At 41.6% G+C, this 21,957-nt stretch overlaps 2 protein-coding genes across 4 annotated transcripts in view; one reads left to right on the top strand and one right to left on the bottom strand.

Annotated features, from left to right (window-relative positions):
• Positions 1–21,957, top strand: part of si:ch211-63b16.4 (kinesin heavy chain) — a 164,022-nt gene that overhangs the window by 99,796 nt on the left and 42,269 nt on the right. Inside the window, exons 15-17 of one of the 3 annotated variants that reach the window (XM_039738035.1) lie at positions 5,134–5,217; positions 9,697–10,188; positions 19,835–19,969. In XM_039738035.1, coding sequence (XP_039593969.1) covers positions 5,134–5,217; positions 9,697–10,188; positions 19,835–19,969 — 711 coding nt within the window. The remainder of the gene's footprint in view (positions 1–5,133; positions 5,218–9,696; positions 10,189–19,834; positions 19,970–21,957) is intronic. The other 2 variants (XM_039738036.1, XM_039738037.1) reach the window with 2 other exon arrangements.
• Positions 16,956–21,957, bottom strand: part of fam161a (FAM161 centrosomal protein A) — an 81,859-nt gene continuing 76,857 nt past the window's right edge. Inside the window, exon 8 of the transcript XR_005630841.1 lies at positions 16,956–16,978. The gene's annotated coding sequence lies outside the window, so the exon portion shown is untranslated. The remainder of the gene's footprint in view (positions 16,979–21,957) is intronic.

Below are 21,957 nucleotides of genomic sequence, written 5' to 3'. Positions count from 1 at the left end.
TATTCAAACGTTAAAGACGCATATAGCGCCACCCCGCTGCCTGCGCTTGGGAAAGCAGATCATAACCTGGTTCTGCTCCAGCTTCACTACAAACCAAGAGTGAGGGAGCTACCTACAACTACTGTACACGCTCATTCAGGAAGTGGTCCCCTGTGGTAGAGCAGGCTCTGAGAGACTGCTTTGGAACTACGGACTGGGATATCCTGCAGGGATCATATAGTGAGAACATTGAGGAGGTTGTTGACTGCACTACTGACAGCATCAACTTCTGTATGGACATTGTAGTTCCAGTAAGAACAGTACGCTGCTATGCTAACAACAGGCCATGAATTACAAGTGACATCAAGGGCCTTTTGAAGCAGAAGAAAAGGGCTTTTAAAGGCGGTGATCAGCATGAGCTCAAGCGCGTGCAGAAGGAACTCCAAGTCCAGATTAGTGCGGCGAAGGAGCAGTACAGGAGAAAGCTGGAGCAAAAGTTGCAGAATAACAGCATGAAGGAAGTGTGGGATGGGATGAAGATCATCACTGGCGGCAGCTTAAAGCGGGGTGCCACCATTGAGAGAGACGTGGAGAGAGCAAACCAAATGAACAACTTCTTTAAACAGGTTTTACCACCCTAACCCACTCTCACCTCGGAGTACTGCATCCTCCATCCATCCTTCTGCTAATACCAGCATAGGAGAGACATCCCCACCCACAATTACAGCAGCCCAGGTAAGCAGAAAGCTGAGGAGACATCGTGCCAGCAAAGCAGTGGGTCCAGATGGTGTATCACCACGACTGCTGAAGGCCTGTGCACTGGAGCTGGGGAGTCCTCTACAGCGCAAATTCAGCCTGAGCCTGGAACAGGGGAGAGTCCCAAGGCTTTGGAAAACATCTTGCATCGCCCCAGTCCCAAAGGTATCACATCCTAATGAGTTGAATGACTTCCGGCCTGTCACTCTGACATCACATGTGATGAAGAGCATGGAGCGGCTGCTGCTTCACCACCTGAGGCCACAGGTCCACCATGCCCTCGACCCTCTGCAGTTCACATACCAGGAGAAGGTGGGAGCAGAGGGTAATAGATGCCACCATCTATATGCTACACCGATCCCTCTCCCACTTGGACAGAGGCAGTGGTGCTGTAAGAATTATGTTTTTGGACTTCTCTAGCGCCTTCAACACCATCCAACCTCTGCTCCTTAGGGACAAGCTGAGTGAGATGGGAGTAGACTCACACCTGGTGGCATGGATCGTGGACTATCTTACAGACAGACCTCAGTATGTGCGTCTCGGGAACTGCAGGTCTGTCATTGTGGTCAGAAACACAGGAGCATTGCAGGGGACTGTACTTTCTCCGGTCCTGTTCAGCCTGTATACATCGGACTTCCAATTCAAATCGGAGTCCTGCCATGTGCAAAAGTTCGATGACGACACTGCTATCGTGGGCTGCATTAAGAGTGGGCAGGAGGAACCTACTCAAGGACTTTGTTAAATGGTGCGACTCAAAACCACCTACAACTGAACACCAGCAAAACCCAAGAGCTGGTGGTGGATTTTAGGAGGACCAGGCCCCCCATGGACCCCGTGATCATCAGAGGTGACTGTGTGCAGAGAGTGCAGACCTACAGTTAGGTCCATAAATATTTGGACAGAGACAACATTTTTCTAATTTTGGTTCTGTACATTACCACAATGAATTTTAAATGAAAGAACTCAGATGCAGTTGAAGTGCAGACTTTCAGCTTTAATTCAGTGGGATGCATAAAAATGTGAGGCAACTAAAGCATTTTCTTAACACAATCCCAGTCGGATTATTTATTAGAGAAACAAACAATATTCACTCACGGGCAGTTATACGTTGCTTTGTCACGATATAACTCCAAACACGGAATCAAAATTCAATGCGATCTTGAAGAAAAGGTAATTCCAAATATCGTTTTTAATGAAGCTTTAAAGTAAAAGTGCAAATAATGAAATTGAAAATTCCAAAGACCAAAAAAAGCTTTTAAAATTGTATATCCGATTACCCGCGAAAGACACTTTAACTTGCTCCCAGCTCTTGAAACAATGACAAGCGACAAGCAAAACATGCTGCTCACAGCAGATGATCCGACCACTTCTCCTTTCGTGCATTCAGCCACCCTAAAGCACATACCCCCCTTCACAACGTGGGCAGCAGAGACACAAAGTGGCAAAAAGGACAGCGGCTGTACAGGCTTTAAAGTGATCAACAGGCTCCCCCTTCACAGCGTGAGTAGTGTTATACGTCCTGCAAGAAAGAGTTTTGACCACGCCTGGGGCCGGAAATAAAGGACAAGTATTGTTTTTACAACGTCACACGAGACAAGGCAGTGAGCCATCATTTAAAACAAGTCCACAGACATCTAACCTAGCAGTTGTTGGATTGCTTTTGCCAGACACACATCATGTGCTCACAACGACATGCGATAAGCAGAACAAGCAGCTCGCCAGCAGCAGAAAAAGACAGCAGATGATCCAACGACATCTCCTTAGTGTGCGTTCAGACGCCCCTCCCCCTCACAACGCAAGCAGCGTTATACGTCTTGCGAGAAAGAGGTGTAACCACACCCAGGGCTGGAAATAAAGGAAAAATATTGTTTTTACAAAAGTTTTTAAAGTAAAAGTGAAAATAATGCATATGTAACAATTCCCAAGAAAATAACAATCTCTTTAAATTGTATATCCGGTAAACGAAACACGGGGGTGGGCGAGCGAAGCCCCCTAGTAATTTAAAAAAAAAAAACAAGAAAAAACAGCTCTTCCTCTTCTTCTATAGTTGCTCTGTACTATGAGACCAGCCCAATCTGTCATTGATGTGGACCCCCAAGTACTTGTAGAAGTGTAACAGAATAGTGACCAGTCATAGAAACTATTTGGTGCAATGAAAGCTAGTAACTGGTTCCTTGGTTTTGCTGATGTTAAGATGCAAACAATTCTTTTTGCACCAAGAAATAGTTGTCCACCTGACTCCTATACTCTGTCTCAGCCCCTTTATTAATACATCCCAGTATTGTGCAGAAGTGTAGAATCATCTGAGAATTTTTGCAAATTGACATGACCATCTTATATTTATACTCTGAGGTGTGCAGAATCAAGACAAAAGGAGACAAGACAGTTCCTTGTGGTGCTCCAGTATTGCTCACATTCATATCAGAAACACTATTGTGAAATGGCCTTGTATTATTTATAGTGTAAATGTAGATAATATTGTCATAATTTGATTATGTCAATAGAACTGAAAACAAAGTTGTACTATGCAGTAATGTACTGTATGTTATGTTAAAAGATATAGCATTTTATTCTTAACACATTATAGTTATAAAGTTATGCAAGTACCTAGTAACTATACTCTGTCGAAAGAGTGTGACGATGTGGGTTTTGCTGCCTGCTCCCATCCGCTATTGGGGAGCCCTTGAACCCTACACCGTCGGTAATGCTACCGATGAGCTAGACAGTGAGGAAACAACAAAGCAAGGGGATGGTACATAGTACAATGTGCTTTTATTTAAAACAATAAAACAAAACAATGTTCAAAGTTAAAGTGCAGTGGTTCAAAAAGTTCAATAAATAAATAATACAATAAAAGCAGAAGTGAATCGTGGAGGTTAAAATCAATAGAAAAAACACCTTTAAAAAAACGAGGTTAAAACCATGCTGGAAGCTGTCCTTTTAAAAATCTGGTGCATCCTGTTTCTACTACTGGCGGCCCCCTACTTCTCCCGTCTGGACTTCTCAATAGGTCAGTCGCCCTACATGCAGCTGAACTTCTCAATTTATATTTCTGCTGTCACGATTGCCTCACCGATCCTTGGCTCCGGTCGGCTCCTTCGGACAGCGACTTGGGAATTCCCCCGCGACCAGGGCTCTCACGCTTGGGACATAACATCCCAAGTCCCGACTCCCGCTGCCTTCCGTGGCCTTAAGCGGAGAATCACCCACCTTCCGGTCACTCCCGCTCTCCAAAGCAAACTCTGCGGGAGCGACCACAACTACTACTTCTCCCAAGTGTTGGCCAAACACCCAGGCTGCCTGCTCAGCTGCCGCGAGCCTGCTCTCACTCGCTCTCCTGCACCAACTTGCTTGCTCGCTCGCATCCTGCTTCCTCCTGCAACCTCCGTTTCCTTCTCTTCTTTTTCTCTTTCCTTTTTTCTTCCATCCTTTCTATCCGACTCACGCTCCTATATATGCCGAGAGGACATAGCGGCTGCAGCACATTAGCATTCTCAGGAACAATCACCGATGTGGGCAGTCTCTCACCTGTGCACTTAGGTGAGAAACGCCCACACCGCAGATCGCCCTGAGATCCGCTACAGCCAACACGGCCCCTTCGCTAAGCCACGAGGGCGGTGATTACTTATTTAAAAAAACAGGTCTTTGCTGAGAGAGCTGTGGACCCATAACACCACAAAGAGGGATACAAATATAAATAACATTACAATTGAAATTGCAAGCGCTGTCACACCTAAGGCTAACCTCAACAGGGAAAGTGAGATTTTATGAAGAAAGTGGGCCTTCTGTATTGCAATAATCAATTAGGCCCGGCTGTGGACTGATTGTTAATGTGGGAGATGTTCCTCTCATGTATTCTCTTCACATTGAACCTGATGACCACTTTGTCTCCCTGTTGTGATCTGTTGCCTGGTCAATAAAACTGATTAATTTTATTATGTTTTTGTGTTTTAAATTGTGTGAAATACTGGTGGTCAGGCAGTAAAAGATTAAAACTATATCTGTGGTAGCCAGGCCAAAACCTCTGTTTGGATTGTAGGTATTTGCAGTTTTCTTGCTACCTTTCTAGAAACACTTTAAAAGTAAAATCAGAGAACAAGAAGAGTGGGAAGTGTTATGATTACAGTAGATGGTTTAGCTGTTTATAGAGTAAAATATAAAAGCAGGCCTCCGCGTGCTTTATGTATTTGTACGTGAGAATAGAGACTACATGATGGCACTTAGCACACAATAGATACTTTGTTCTTGAAATTGTGTGTGTCCAGCAAAAAAAAATGTTTATTACCATGTAAAGCTGCTGGATTATGTGAATTTCCCCTTGGGATTAATAAAGTATCTATCTCTCTATCTATCTATCTATCTAAAACATTTTACAGTATTATTTTTTTCTTTATACAGGCAAACACGTCTAAACAGAATGAAAAAGGTAAAGCAAGTCAAGGCCAGCCACTGATGGGATTTCAGTTTTTAAGTGATAAAAAGGTAAACCCTTTAACATTTTGTCAGCATTATATTTCTTATTAAATATTTAATCTGACCAGTTTTCAGTTTCACGCTGCATAGCTATAGTATGTCACAAAATAAAATATTGTAATGAATGATACAAAAAAAAAAAGGTTACCAATCATTACCAAGCCAACTAACAATATTTTTGGACTAAATCAGTGAACATTTTCATTCCATTTAGACTGGGCATGAGCCACCTCACATATGTAAAAGTTTTAATTTCAACTCGGGGCTGGTGAAAGCCCATTTGGAGCCCTAGGTGGGGTTAATGAATGTCGCCCCTCCTTCTAAATAGTGAGTAGTAGGAGTTCAGAGTTTGATGACCTGTGCACTTGGGGGTAGTCCCCAACAGTGTCCAGATTGTGCACCCCTTCGATAGCACAAACTGAACCCCCTTTGTGCATATGCTGTGGACTATAAGAGGCACACACCCCTTGGTGTACGGAGTGTGAGCCCTTTTACTTTCAAAAGTGGTGCCCACTGCCAATCAAGTGGAAAGGGGATGTCCCCGTCAGTGTCTGGAGCACAAGTGCCCCTTTGTCTACATACCACAGACGTTATTATCATACTTCTGTGACTGGGGAGTGTCCGGAGCACACTCCCTTTAACTTTGATAAATGATGCTACTGAGATGTTGCATAATGGATTGGCCGGCTCTTTTTTAACTAACCCCACCACCACCGCCACTACCATCTTAAGTTAACATCTGAAGCAGCATTTTGCATTCACACCTTCACCAAAAAATGTGGCCTAAGCAAAACAAATGTTGGGCTTGTAAAATGTTTGTATCTGCTGACTGAAAACTTTAAGCACATGAAAAATGCATCAAAGCAAACCAGTGAAATTGTCAGCACGTACTGCTACATAAGACACATTTTCTTGGTGGCGATACGCAGATGCAGTAACACTTTTTAGTCTGCATGGTTCTTGTAATTATTGTGGACCTGCTTTGTGCACATTATGCTATTCAGTGAAAAATAACACTGTGCTTATTCTAGAATCTGAATGACCTAAGCTAGTGGTTTTCAAAATCTGGTCCATACACTACCCATCTGAGTCAGGTGGTCTACAAGGTGACAAAAATTACATCTGAGCAAGCAGATGTTTAAATTGCATATTATATAGGGTGGTCCAGATCCAATTATGCAATTTTCATTACGCTATAACTTATTAAGTTTATTGAGAAGTGTGTGAATTGACGACAAGAAGAATCGTCTTGGCGCTGAATTGGAATCTTCCCCACATAAATCAAAGTCATCCAGACGATCTGGATCTGCATAATTAGATCTGGACCACCCTGAATATATTATATCCACACATACAAGTCCATTACATACTTATTTAGGCATTTACTTTTAAAAAACAATCATGCTGCTACCCAACCTTCAAGTTCCTAAGTGAACATCCCCACTGTTATGGCCACAGAGGGCAGCATAAAAGCAACCAATACAGAGAGCTTTGTTCTACTTTCTTGAAGACAGTAACTTGCGAGCACTCCACTCCTTCCCACTCAGCACTTGTTCAGATGAAGCAATTCCTCCTGCTCTCTTTCTCTAGTTCAATTGGTCTCTGTCACTTCCATCTCTGAACACAAGTTGAACCATTGGCCCATCACCCTGAACCCTGTCTGGGTCAGGCTTTGCCACCCTTCTCATTCACCTGAATCACTCACTCATTATGGAATCTGATTTAGCTGCCCATCTCTCATTGCAAGATGTACTGTCATTTTAACACATTGTTTTCTTATTTAATTCACTTGGAATTAATGGGGTGTCCTTGGAACCTGTTCAGAAGTGACTCACTTCTATCCTGAAAATGAAAATGAAATCTGTGGTCTATTTACATCATTATTATGCACACCCAGGTTCATTTAGCAGCATGCTTCATGCTTTTCTTGCTGATTTATTTTCTCCTACTCCCTCTCTTGTATGTCCTTTGTTGGTTTTGATTTTGCTACTGTGTTTTCTTTGGGTGGTGTGTGGTGAGCTCAGTTTGATTTGTTTGGGATGGCATTAGAGAATATTAAGTTCCATATGGGGATATATATATTTTCCCCTTTTCAGCTGACCTTTTTATGTGTGTGTTCAATTCTTTGATTCAATAAAAAAATGCTGCGGTGGGTTGGCGCCCTGCCCAGGATTGGTTCCTGCCTTGCGCCCTGTGTTGGCTGGGATTGGCTCCAGCAGACCCCCCATGACCCTGTGTTCGGATTCAACGGGTTGGAAAATGGATGGATGGAATAAAACAAAATGGCTGCTGACACATATCTTTCCAGTCATCCCAAGTTTGAATAATTGATTTCAAATTGGGGATTGTCCATGCTGTGAAAAACTTGCCATGAAATACTTCACTGACAGAAGTGTGCTAATCATAATCATGGTGGTGGTGATTAGCAGTACGTTATGTATTGCTTTAAGGAGAAAGGGACAATTACTGGGAGATTATGAATCACTTGTGGGAGTCAGGAAGGAAACACGCTGATCCCCAGCAGATTTAGGATTTCTCTGCTTCTGATGCTTCGGTGTTTTCAGTTGGACTGAATCTACACAATACTGTGGACTGCTGGATGAAATCCTGAGCTCTGAAATACAAATCCAGGAATATTGGAGTTAATATTTTCATGTAAATTAGTGTAGTAAAATTAATATGCAGAATTTACTGTAAAAAATGACTACTGACTATTGGTGCTCTAGCAGGTCTTTTGTTAAGCAGTACATAGTCTGAAATACAGTACTTTGAAAACTACTGACCTGTGCACTTTTGAAAAAGAGTAGAGAAAACCAAGCTGTGATTTATGTTCTGTTTTTGTTGAAAACATAAATACTGAACTTTACAGAAAGTCAATCAACCAGTCTGCATTTGTGTAGCACCATTAACAGCATACAACTTTACTTGCTTTGAAGAGCAGACAAGAAGGACACTGTTCTTTTTGAAATATCTGCACAATATTTATTTATTTATGGGTTGGTTGATTGTTAGATTGGCTGTAATATTTGTTTTATTTGTATTATTTGTCCTCTAAGTCTGTCTCCTTGTTTCTATTTTCTGCTGCTGTATGCATTTCTGAATTTCCTATGGGATCAATAAAGTTTATCTAATCTATCCATCCATCCATCCATCCATCCTCTTCCGCTTATCTGCGGTCGGGTCGCGGGGGCAGCAGTTTGAGCAGAGAGGCCCAGACTTCCCTCTCCTCGGCCACTTCTTCCAGCTCTTCCGGGAGAATCCCGAGGCATTCCCAGGCCAGCCGGGAGACATAGTCCTTCCAGCATGTTCTGGGTCTTCCCCGGGGCCACCTCCTGGTTGGACGTGCCCTGGAACACCTCGCCAGGGAGGCGTCGAGGAGGCATCCTGATTAGATGCCCGAGCCACCTCATCTGACTCCTCTCGATGCGGAGGAGCAGCAGCTCTACTCTGAGTCCCTCCCGGATGGCTTCTCATCTTATCTTTAAGGGAAAGCCCAGACACCCTGCGGAGGAAACTCATTTCAGCTGCTTGTATCCACGATCTCATTCTTTCGGTCTCTACCCATAGCTCATGACCATAGGTGAGGGTAGGAGCGTAGATCGACCAGTAAATTGAGCGCTTTGCCTTACGGCTCAGCTCTTTTTTCACCATGACTGACCGATGCAGAGCCCGCATCACTGCAGACGCTGCACCGATCCGCCTGTCGATCTCACGATCCATTCTTCCCTCACTCATGAACAAGACCACGAGATACTTGAACTCCTCCACTTGGGGCAGGATCTCACTCCCAAACCTGAGAGGGCACTCCACCCTTTTCCGGCTGAGGACCATGCTCTCGGATTTGGAGGTGCTGATTCCCATCCCAGCCGCTTCACACTCAGCTGCGAACCGATCCAGAGAGAGCTGAAGATCACGGCCTGATGAAGCAAACAGGACAACATAATCTGCAAAAAGCAGTGACCTAACCCCGAGTTCAACAAACCGGAACCCCTCAACGCCCTGGCTGCACCTAGAAATTCTGTCCATAAAAGTTATGAACAGAATCGGTGACAAAGGGCAGCCCTGGGGGAGTCCAACTCTCACTGGAAACGGGTTCGACTTACTGCCGGCAATGCGGACCAAGCTCTGACACCGGTTGTACAGAGACCGAACAGCTCTTATCAGGGGGTCCGGTACCCCATACTCCCGGAGCACCCCCCACAGGATTCCACGAGGGACACGGTCGAATGCCTTTTCCAAGTCCACAAAACACAAAATCTAATTTAATGATTAAAATATGCTCATTAGTGCAATAAAAATCAAAATATATTCAAATATGTTTATATGTTTATAAATATAAAAAATATGTTTAAATAAATGTTTAATCTGTTTAAAGAAAATGTAAGTGAAATTAAATTTTGAATTTACTTCATTAATTCAGTTAGTGCTTTTTCAGGCTAACTGTTTGTGGCAGTTGTTTTAAAGCAAATGTGTTGAATGTTGTTTAAGGTTCTTCAGATTCAGACTTGCCTTCCTCCAATTCATTTCTGCCCAAGTCCTTCTTCAGTGTCAATTGACAAGCGACCAAATGAATCTCTTCAGAAACAAGAGGAATCCAGAGATTCAAGGGAAATGAAAATTTCACTGCCCCTGTTGGAGAAAACGAATGACAAAGTGTATTACATCTCCAGAGTCCCTCCATTGTTGGAAAAAAACAAAGCCATGGAAGGACAAGCAAGGGACTTACAGTCTCCACCCAGCTGCCTTGGAGGACACATGGAGCCTGGTAGGGAAAAGCAGTTGTCCCCAAGAGTTACATCAGAGAAGATCCATGATGAATGCATGAATTGCAAAAAAGAGAGAAAAATCCGGGAAGAATATGATAAGTACTTACTTCAGCTGAAGCGAGATAAGGATTCTCTCCAAGATAAGATTATAAATTTAGAGGCTGAGCTGAGGAGGTGCAAAGAAGAGAAGCAGGTGATAGCAACCAGCAGAGAGGTACTGTTTTAACACACCAGGGAAGCTGTGCAAATAAATCGGATTGATAACTACAGCATGTTGAAAATCCTCTTAGATTTCATATGTAGAGAGAGAGTGAACCCCGCTTATTCTATATAATGAACAGAACACTTACTGTTACTCTTGGTTTCATTCTGGCTGTCACAGTGCTTAGATGGTAGGTCATAGCTTGAGGGATCACAGTTTGTTGTGCTGGCGCTGTGGTTCCCAGACACATGCGACTTCAGGGGGGCGGTGGCGCAGTGGGTAGCGCTGCTGCCTCGCAGTTAGGAGACCCAGGTTCGCTTCCCAGGTCCTCCCTGCGTGGAGTTTGCATGTTCTCCCCGTGTCTGTGTGGGTTTCCTCTGGGCGCTCAGGTTTCCTCCCACAGTCCAAAGACATCCAGGTTAGGTGGATTGGCGATTCTAAATTGGCCCTAGTGTGTGCTTGGTGTGTGGGTGTGTTTGTGTGTGTCCTGCGGTGGGTTGGCACCCGGCCCGGGATTGGTTCCTGCCTTGTGCCCTGTGTTGGCTGGGATTGGCTCCAGCAGACCCCCGTGACCCTGTGTTCGGATTCAGCGGGTTGGACAATGGATGGATGGATGCGACTTCAGTTCATAGACAAAGCCAAATTGGTTCAGCAAGAATGAGGATGCCCTGAGATGCATTGGCATTCCATTGTGTCTTGTAACCTGTAAGAATTGCTCTGTCTCCCCACAGCAATCATTGGAGATTGTAGGCTCAGAAATGGATAAATTAATGTTAAATATTCTTTGAAAATGTTCAGTGCTTGGTGTCAGCCTTACGTCCAGTGCTGCTGGGATAGACTCGGGTTCTCTGTCAATGTGGAGGTTTCAGATATTTCTGTAAATATCACATTCTAGTTGCAATTGTACAGTGTTTAATTTTGCTTATTGATTATTTTAAATTTGACTTTGCCGTTTTGCTTGGGTCGTCCCATTTTTAATTCAGTAAATTTTCAAAAAAGTTTTTTGACTTTGATGAAACGTGGCAAGTGAATTATACCTGCCGTCCAGAGCTCAAAAATATGTTTTGAAGTACAGTAACTTTTCTTCATTGTGGGCACTAGAACAATGCTAATTTTGAGTGTTTTCTTATAAGCTGTTACTTTTTTTCCTTCATTTCTTCCAGGTTGAACTGCACTTTTTACTACTCTTGGTTATTAAAAAACAATGAAGGGCTAGAGTAGCAAGCTGTTTTTTATACTAAAATACATGTGACTGAGCAGTCAAATTACTTGGATCTAACAAAGTGATATTTAATCCAAAAAGAGTTAAATATTCTCTCAGTTAGGCTTCTTGCTGACCTAGTGAATCAGTCTGTAGTCTCTATAGTGCCTTCTGCCTCATGTAACCTCACAAAAGTCTTTGCAGAGAACATTAGAACAGTAAATAATCAAGACGAGAAGAGGCCATTCAGTCCAGCAAAGCTCGCCAGACCTATCTGCTTAATTCTTCCAAAATGACATCAAATCAAGGTTTGAAGATCCCTAAAGTCCTACTGTCTACCACACTACTGATAGCTTTATAACTTAATTCCAAGTGTCTATGGTTCTCTGTATGAAGAAAAACATCCTAATGTTTATGCAAAATTTACGCTTAACAAGTTTATAAATTGTGTCCTCGTGTTCTTGATGAACTCATTTTAAAGTCACCGTCTCGATCCACTGGACTAATTCCCTGCATAATTTTAAATACTTCAATCATGTCTCCTCTAAGTCTCTTTTTGCTTAATCTGAAAAGGCTCAATTCTTTTAATCTTCTCTCGTAATTAACCCCCTGTAGTCCTGGAATCAGCCTAGTCACTCTTCTCTGGACTTCTTCTAGCACTTGTGTGTCCCATTTGTAGCCTGGAGGCCAAAGGTGCACACAGAACTCCAGATGAGGCCTCATTGGTGTGTTATAAAGACTGAGCAGAACCTCCTTGGACTTGTACTCCACACGTCATGCTATATAACCTGACATTCTGTTAGCCTTCTTAATGACATTGGAACACTGTCTTGTCAGTTGACTGTGTCGAGTCCACTATGACTTCCTTCTCAAAAAGTTCAGGCTTCCAGACCTGCATTCAAACCTAACATTTTTATTTCCTATGTGTAATATGTTACATTTGCTGACATTAAATTTCATGCACCACAAATTTGCCCAAGCCACTTTTACCTTGGTCTTCCTCAGAAATGCAGCAATGGCCTTGGATGTATGTTTTGGGTCATTGTCATTTTGATCCAGGACACAGAGAGGTGGTAGCATCGTCTCATTCAGTATTTTGCAGTACATCTGTGAAGTGGTGATGCTGTCAATGAACTGCAATTCCCTGATACTTGCAGCACTCAGACAAGCCCATAGAAGAACACTGTCACCACCTTACGTTACTGTGGGTACCACATAGTCTTCACCTTTGTCATCACGGGCCCTGGCAAATGCTAAATGGGCTTTTTTGTACATGGGATTTTGCAATGGATTTTTTTATTTTTTTCTCCAGCCGTCTGGAGATTTTTTTGTTTTTTCTGTTCAGCCTGGCCATCGGACCTTACTCTTTTTCTATGTTAACTAATGTTGTCTTATTTTAATTTCTTATTTTGTCTTCATTATGTAAAGCACTTTGAGCTACTTTTTTGTATGAAAATGTGCTATATAAATAAATGTTGTTGTTGTTGATGGACGACACCCTTACATGCCACTCCTCTGCAGCACACATTGTATTGTGACACAGGAAGCAGTCACCCCAATTCGGCTTTCTACCGGTTTAGCCAACTGTGGCGTTTTTCCTCAACTGTTCTTATCAGAAAACATTCTCCTATTTTTTTTAATTTCTAAGTCACTTTGCTACTGTACTCTGATTATCGATGCTTTACTACTTCTCTTGTAGCCTAGACCTTTTTTGTGTAAAGAAATGACTTTCTTTTTCCAAGACTTCTGATATTTCTCTTCCATATGGCACCATTATCGTCATTGAGTGAGAAGTGATGTTACTTGTTAAATACGACACTTGTCAGTTATCTGCTGGTCACCCGTGTGATGACTGATTAGACTTATCTATTGTTGAATTCCCATTAAATAGCATTTTATCAAGAGTTTGCCCTAAGACCTTCACTGGGATGTACGTATTTTTGCAATATTCAAATTTTGTTTTTAATGCTGACAGATCTCATTTGCAACCAATATCCCAGATTTGCTGGACTGTTTTTAGAGTATAGGACCCCTTAGAAAGTATTCATTCTAAATGGAGACGGATGATTTTCGGAAAAATATACTGGACACTGGAAGATCTCTAAGCATGCATGCATGACAAAGTACTTATTTATTCCAGGCTTGATCTCCCTATGAGGATATAAACTCATATGTGTAGTTATGGTCACATCACTTCTCATAGCTCATTTCACTTCACTAATTTTCCAAAGTTTCTACCATGCTAGCTTGCTGAGAGCTTTGCCAGATATATAAGCACAAGCAGAACCACAGGTAATCATGCGGCTTTTTATTTAAATTTTGTGAAATGACTTCATTCTTCTTTATAAAACATTCATTCTGTAAGATGAGGGATCTATCATTTACTGTAATGTAGCCCTTGACCCTGAGTTTACCCAGTTTTTCAGACAGCAGAATATTCAAAAGGAAACGTTGCATGGTTTTTCATTAAGCATCATCAATTGCCGTGTGCCCGTTTTTACCATGACTGTAACCTTTTTATTATCACTTGATTAAGCAAAAAAAAATGACTGGTGTACTAGCAAAGATCTTTACAAAGAGCTGCATTTATAAAGTGCCCTGTAACAGTGTGTGCCATGAAAGAAGTTGTACGAGATGAGAGTTGCTCGCCTGTTCGGCCACGTGTCATCTCCAGGCAGAGGAGTAGCTTCAGTGACAGACTTTTGTCACTTCCTTGCTCCACTGACAGACTGAGGAGATCGTTCCTCCCCTACACTATGCGACTGTTCAATTCCACCCGAGGGAGTAGATACTAACATTATTCAAAGTTATTGTCTGTTTTTACATGCATTTTTATTACTCTTAAATTTAATAATTGTTCTTTTGTTTTTTGTATCAGTATGCTGCTGCTGGATTATATGAATTTCCCCTTGGGATTAATAAAGTATCTATCTATCTATCTATCTATCTATCTAACACTGGGGTCATAAGTTCTAAGTGCATCAAATAAGAACTTCCATCCATCCATTATCCAACCCGCTATATCTAAACTACAGGGTCACGGGGGTCTACTGGAGCCAATCCCAGCCAACACAGGGCACAAGGCAGGAAACAAACCCTGGACAGGGCGCCAGCCCACCGCAGGGCACACACACCCACACACCAAGCACACACACACACAACTAGGGAAAATTTAGAATTGCCAATGCACCTAACCTGCATGTCTTTGGACTGTGGGAGGAAACCGGAGCGCCCGGAGGAAACCCTTAAAATTAAAATGACTTCAGTGCATCGAAACTGGTTTTAATTCACAGTCTAAAGACATCAAGTCAGTTCCATCAGCTGCTCTAAACTGTGCCAGCAGCAATAAGAGCAGAACAGGCTGCCCCTCCAGGGATGGCATCCACCTTGCAGCCAGTGCTGCTGGAATAAACACCAACTCCCCCTAAGCCAGTGCCAGATAAAGCGGAATCAGATAACAGATTTATAGAAGATGTGGGGATGACCATCTTAATAATGTGACTAGCAAGACCTTTCAGAATTAAAAGCAACAAAAATTTCAGGGGCATTGTCACAATGCAAGTGGCAGTTCATTGAAGTTCTTGAAAATCTTTTTCTTTTATTTAAACGGATTAATTGAATCCTCTGCTGAATAAATTTAGATCAACTGCCGATAAAACAAGTAAACATGATATATTTCCAGGTCAGTTGCTATAATAAGCTGTTTTGGTGCATTTTAACTTACAGTGTCACTGAAACTTTTTTAGCATTCGGTTTGTTTTATTTGTTTATCATTAATTCTATTATTTGTTCTGAAGTAGTAATTAAGATCTTCTGCCGATTATCTATTGGCTCTGTGACTGGAAAGCAGATATGACAAGTGCCATTGTCTTTACGTCTGGTGTTTCACTTTCAGCACACTGACAAATTATAGGTCTACATCTATAAGTGAATGTCACGTATAAGGCCCCAAGATTTAGAAGCACTGTTCAGTTTCTTTTACACTGTGCATTGTGCATTATGCTTTCATAATTTTATTTAGACTTTTGAAACTATGAGTTGACCTTAAAATTATTTAATCAGAGCCATGTGCTTGCAAGGAACAGAATTTCAATAATTGTTAGAATTAGTTGTGCCAGTATTGCCAAATGTGCAAAAGCCAGCAAACACTCATTAATCTGTCAGAATACAAATTAAAATACCAGCATTAGGTTGTCTTATCAATGGCACATTAAACTTTGTGCGTTTGCGTTAGTTGGAATGCTTGAGGGTTTAGCGCTCAATGCAGCCAGCATTCAGTTCATTTCAGACAACATCTTGTCTTTCCCCGTAATGTACTGTGACTGGAGTCGCTGCTGGTTAGTTGCACTTAATGGTGGCAACCATCTCTCATGTGCAAGTCAGTAGTTCCTCTGCTCCAGCACACTCTTACCCATTTCCCCTTTGCGGGATCATCTTCAGACTTGCAGGCTTTTGGCAAATAGTGCTTCTCGCACTAAGTTTGGAACATTTAAAAGACCGAGCCCCAGCCATCCTAAAAGCTTACTTTCCTGTCCTCTGTCCCTCAGACTGTGTCTGCTCCAGTCACTGCTTCCAAGCTGTTGAACCTGCTTGATGAGGAGGACTTTGTGTTCTTTTGACCTGGCGATGGGCGCTGGACTGCCACATTTGACAACTACAAACTGTGTGCTTTTCTGCTATTGACAAGCCCCTTCTGAATAAGGTCTTGTGTTTGTACCTGCCAGTTCAGCAATAAAGATTTTGTTTCTTGGAAACCTGTTCCCTTTTCCAGTCTCCTGTGCAAGTTTGTGACCCAAGCTTGACAGTACAAAGACGGCCCTTGCAAAATATATTAAGCAAAGGTTGTAGTGTTTTTAATCCTGTCATGATCTACATGATGAAACGGTCATTTTTGTCTTTGGCCTAGGTTTAATTAAGAATTACAATTGTAATTTTCAGGTTGTTTTTGTCTAAATTTTTTTTAATGTCTGGCTCTTTGTTTGGTTGATCTGTATGCTGAATTGAACATTGTAGCGTACATTTTTAAAGAAGTTATGACATGCAGGAAGAACAGATCTTAAAAAACAGAGGGGAAAGTTTGGTCTTTTGCATTGAATCAATCTGTTATGTTGTAACTTTTCCATGTGAGATAAATTGCCCTCCTTACTTTGAAATGGCACAAAAGACTCACTTCGGCACCTAAGCTATCATTTAACAACACCTCGGCCAAAGTGAAATTCCTTAGAAGCAAAAGGGTGAGGTTCTCATGCAATTGAGTGACCGACGTTTGTATCTCACTATCTGATAAGATAGCATCAATCACAATTGAATGAAGCTCTTACAGGTGCCATGTTTCAGAGACTGAAATGTTGAATGACCATAACTCATATTTTTCCATCAATAATCAATGGAGAAAAAGTACATTTTCACTACCTTTGTCAGCCATAGTTCCCTGCTGTCGCTGCATCAGCTCTGCTCTCCTCTGCACAGCCCCCTGTTCTGTAAGAAAAGGCTTAGCAACCTTCTAATCCAAGAGAAATCCTAGTGCCTAAGCCATGAAAGACCATCTATAGTAGACTGGGTGTGCATGTGGCTTTGAGTTCAGGCTCCCTAATTGAAGGTCTACAAAAAAAGAGAGAGAGAAGAGCCATCTGAAAAAGCTGACAGGACTGGACTCCGAGAAGCCAGAGAATCAAAACAATTCAAAAAAAAACTTTTTAAGACATTGGTGAGGGCTCACCTGGACTACAGTGTACAGTTTTGGTCTCCAGACTACAAGAATGGACATACCAGCACTAGAAAAAGTCCACTGGACAGCGACTAGACTGATTCCAGGACTGCAGGGGATGAGTTATGAAAAGAGAGCTGAGGCTATTCAGTTTAAACAAAAGAAGATTAAAAGGAAACATGATCGAACTGTTCAAAATTACGAAAGAAATTAGTCCTGTGGATCAAAACTATTACTTAAAAGGAGTCCCTCGAGAACCATGAAGTGTCGTAGACAGTAGGTCATTTGGGGCTTTCAAAACTTGACTTGATGTTATTTTAGAACAGTTAAGCGGATAGGAATGGCGAGCTATAATGAGCTGAATGGCCTGTTCTCATCTACAGTAATCCCTCCTCGATCGCGGGGGTTGCGTTCCAGACCCCCCCGCGATAGGTGAAAATCCGCGAAGAGACCATATGTTTGTATGGTTATTTTTATATATTTTAAGCTTTTAGAAACTCTCCCACACTGTTTATAAATATTCTCCGCACAGTTATACAGTAAACCCTCATTTATAGCAGTTGATACGCTCCAGACAGATAAATGGATTTCCAAGAAGTAGGATTCTTTATTTATAAATCTAATATTTTCGTAGTTAGAGCATTGAAAACCTGTTTACGACCTTCTAAATACGTTTTTTAACATTATTAGAGCCCTCTAGACATGAAGTAACCCCCTTTAGTCAAAAGTTTAAACTGTGCTCCATGACAAGACAGAGATGACAGTTCTTTCTCACAATTAAAAGAATGCAAACATATCTTCTCTTCAAACGAGTGTCGTCAGGAGCAGAGAATGTCAGAGAGAGAGTAAAGTAAACAATCAAAAATCAATAGGGCTGTTGCGCTTTTAAGTATGAGCACCGTGATAAAGCGGCGCAATGAAGGGATCAATGTGAAGGTAGCCTTTCAGCATTTTTTTTTACAGGCACGTTCCGTATCTTCTAAGCAAACAGCCACTGTGCAAACAGCCCTTCTGCTTACACCCCCTCCGTCAGAAACAGTTAATGGGGCCAATCATACGCCTCCCTGATGGTATTGCATGATGGATAAGTATCTGCCTGTATTTCTCAGAGAGAGTGAGAGACAGAGAAAAGCAAACAATGAAAAATCAATACGGGCTGTTAGAGCTTTTAAGTGTGCGAAGCAGCGCGTGGGAAGCATATCGTATATCATTGAGGAGTTTTATTTAATATGTAATACGTGCTCTGATTGGGTAGCTTCTCAGCCATCCGCCAATAGCATCCCTTGTATGAAATCAACTGGGCAAACAAACTGAGGAAGCATGTACCATAAATTAAAAGACACATTGTCCTCAGAAATCCACGAACCAGCGAAAAATCCGTGATATATATTTAGATATGCTTACATTTAAAATCTGCGATGGAGTGAAGCCGCGAAAGTCGAAGCGCGATATAGCGAGGGATTACTGTAGATTGTTCTAATGTTCCATTACCTGCAAGCAGGTTAACCAGCACATGGTATTTCTCCATCTGTACATTTTCAGAACCCTCTTAGCCTAGTACAGGGGTTCTTGTGCCCTTCGGGGGAACAAGATGGCATTTTAGAGGATGCAACAAAGAGGAAGGCTGCGTTGCAATTCACCAAAATTGAGTAGGATGCGTTGTCCAACTTTATCACTGTCTTGCAGTGTGCTGTCATTTGTAGGTCATGCATTTGTTAGTGCTCCTGTTCTACGGTATGAAAGGAAAGAAGCACTGCATGCGCATATGTCACCTGTCAATGAGCCACAGAAATGCATGTTCTCACAGGCTCCTTGTTGTGGGTGAAGTGTTTGTAAAGGAGAGTACCTTTTTGTTAGGAGAAAGGAATTTGGACCTTGCAATGATCTGTAGAAAAGTGCAAGGTCTAGTATTTCGCCAGGGGGTGACATGGGGGACTAAATTAGATGCAACACCTGCTGCTTACACTCTCCTGCTGGTGGTCCTGGCAGTAGCGCAGCAATTTTATCTCTGCAGCACATCTGTTTTTCAGCTGCATGGAGGTTTTATCGAGAGACAACGCTCGTCAACGGTGTTTCATTACTTAATTGCACACCGACACCTGCTGCCTCACGGGGGTCTCCAATCCCCCAAATCCCTCAATCATGGACCGTGTGTCATTTTGTCACGGTGGTTGATGCTTCACAGGATCAAGTGCCCTAAACTTCACAGTGGACACATTTACAAGATTTTTGAGAACTTCTATTTAAATTTTGTGTACTGAGTTAACAGCTTATTTTGTTAGTTCAATTTTTTCACCCACAGTACTGTACATGGTTCAAAAATTAGAAATCTGACTTCTTCAAATGTGATGTTACTTTTGTAGGGGTTGCAAACTTAAATCAAACATTTCCTTAAGGTGAGGGGGCATAGAAAAGACTGAGAATCACTGGGCTAGTATTAGGGTCGCTCTATCGTATGCACAACTGGAGACTACATAACAAACTGTTCTTCGCCTTATATTCATGGATACCTCTGAGGTTTTACTTACTAACATACAGCACTCTTATTTCTGTTGGGTTTACTTTATCATAAAATTCTTATCTTTATGTACTGGATGTGAAATTGCTTCTGCATGTTAGGACATATGATATTAACACTCAGTTATTTTAATGCTGTTTCTGTAATAGCTGTCTTTAGCTTAAATGAGTTTCAGAATTACTTTATCAATGATATCAGACATTTTAGTAATATGACAAATGTGCCTTTCAAGCAGGGACTGGAGATGGAAGAAATTCATCGTCTGAAAGGAAAAGTAGAAATGTACAAAACAAAAATGAGCCATATGGTGGACAAAAGTGAGCTGAGCAAACTAATAGAAGAAAATAAAACAAAGCAGCAAACAATTGTGAGTACAAAATAATTATGAATTTTTTTCCCCCGTTTTAAAAAGTAATTTATCTAGAGCAACTATAAGATTTGAAAATATGCAGAACCTCATATAAAACATTCCATATCATGCAGGGTCCAGTTGTATTTATTTGCGTGATAATCTGTGCTTCCCCCTCACTACCAATGAGCTTATAAATAAAAACAGCGTTCTGTAGCCATGGGTAGAATGTTGGCTTGTTCTCCACTGTTAATTTCAGACAGAAGGTGTTCAATGTTTTAGATGACCGACATCATTTGAAATATTTAACTCATTTATGTTGTATCAGACGCAGTGCCGCTAAGATTCACATCACTGCAAGGACGGTGATTTATTTATTTTTTCAGTGGGGGGCTCCAGAAACACTTGACTTGACTTATACCACTCAAATACAGAGACATGGAAACAAAAGGGCTTAACTAATAATCAAACTGAATATATTAAACAAAAATAGACAGTAAAATATATCTAAACAATAAAATGAAACCACAATCCTTCCCCAGCAACCAATTGGCTATCCACAAATTAACTCGATACAGCACCAAACACAATAAACATCTTACAATAAACACTAACAATCAAGTCCATTACACAGTCCAAAATCAGTGGCAACAGATGATAGTTAGGATGTAACAAAGTCCATCCATCCATCCATCCATTTCCCAACCCATTGAATCCGAACACAGGGTCACGGGGGTCTGCTGGAGCCAATCCCAGCCAATACAGGGGGCAAGGCAGGAACCAGTCAACCCACCGCAGGACACACACACCCACACCCTACACACCATGCACACACTAGGGACAATTCAGAATCACCAATCCACCTAACCTGCATGTCTCTGGACTGTGAGAGGAAACCGGAGCACCCGGAGGAAACCCACGCAGACACGGGGAGAACATGCAAACTCCATACAGGGAGGACCCGGGAAGCGAACCCAGATCTCCTAACTGCGAGGCAGCAGCTCTACCACCGTGCCACCCTGTAACAAAGTCTTTACCTTTAAAACAACAACATGATATGTCAAATATTTTTAGAAGTCAGGGTGCAACTATAAAAAATTAAAGACAAATGCCAAATCGTGACCGTCTGCTTTTCGGAATGCAGATCAGAAAAAGAAGAAGAAAAAAAAAAAAGAGTAGTATTTGAATGAATTAAATCAGTAAAAAGCAAGATGACGAAACTGGCCAAAACTAAAACCTGCAGCCACAGTGGGCCCTCAGGACAGAACTTAAGAACTACTGCTCTATCTGAGCTGCCTCTTTCTCTCTGTAAAGTTCAAAGATAAGATTTAAGAATTCAGTTTATAGATGGCCTATATTTTTATGTATTCCCTTAATAATTTGCAGTAGCGTTGGTTTATATGTTTTAGATTCTCAATGACTTATAACAGTTTGGTTTTTAATGACAACATTATTAGACTTCCTGAAATTGTTTGATTTTGTCTTTACATGGCATGTAAGAAAGTACTGCAATGGAGTCAACATTGTGACTTTAAATTTGACATAGACATCCCCATTTTAGACATTCGTTGCTGTGTGTTTGTAGCACCTTCAACTCGTGAACAGATCAACTGAGTACAGTCAATTACGGCACTCTTAAAAAAAAAAAACAAAAAAAAAAACAAGAAAACAATCCTGAAATGTTAGAACCCTTTTGGCACTAAGTATTTCAGAAAAAACATTTTAAAGTTAAAATGGATGGGAATAAAAATATATACCATGTTTGTTTGAAATATTTTTAGAAATTCACAACTGGAAGAAATTATCAATGCTGAGAAGACCTGACATGTTCCTTCTGCAGTATCCTGACCCTGTTTAGTCTCCTGCATTTATGACGAGTTTATGCCATGCTGTTGGTTTTGGGACTTTTCAGTTTGGGTCATTGAGCTTAGGAGTGATACCAGTGGCAGCTAGATCATCTAAAAGATCTGATGTCACACCCACCCAGATATCTTTGCACTGGTTTC

This window comes from Polypterus senegalus, chromosome 16, assembly GCF_016835505.1.
Source record: "Polypterus senegalus isolate Bchr_013 chromosome 16, ASM1683550v1, whole genome shotgun sequence".
Lineage (NCBI taxonomy): Eukaryota > Metazoa > Chordata > Cladistia > Polypteriformes > Polypteridae > Polypterus > Polypterus senegalus.
The sequence above is the reverse complement of the archived record's forward strand: the minus strand, read 5'-3'. Positions and strand labels throughout refer to the sequence as shown.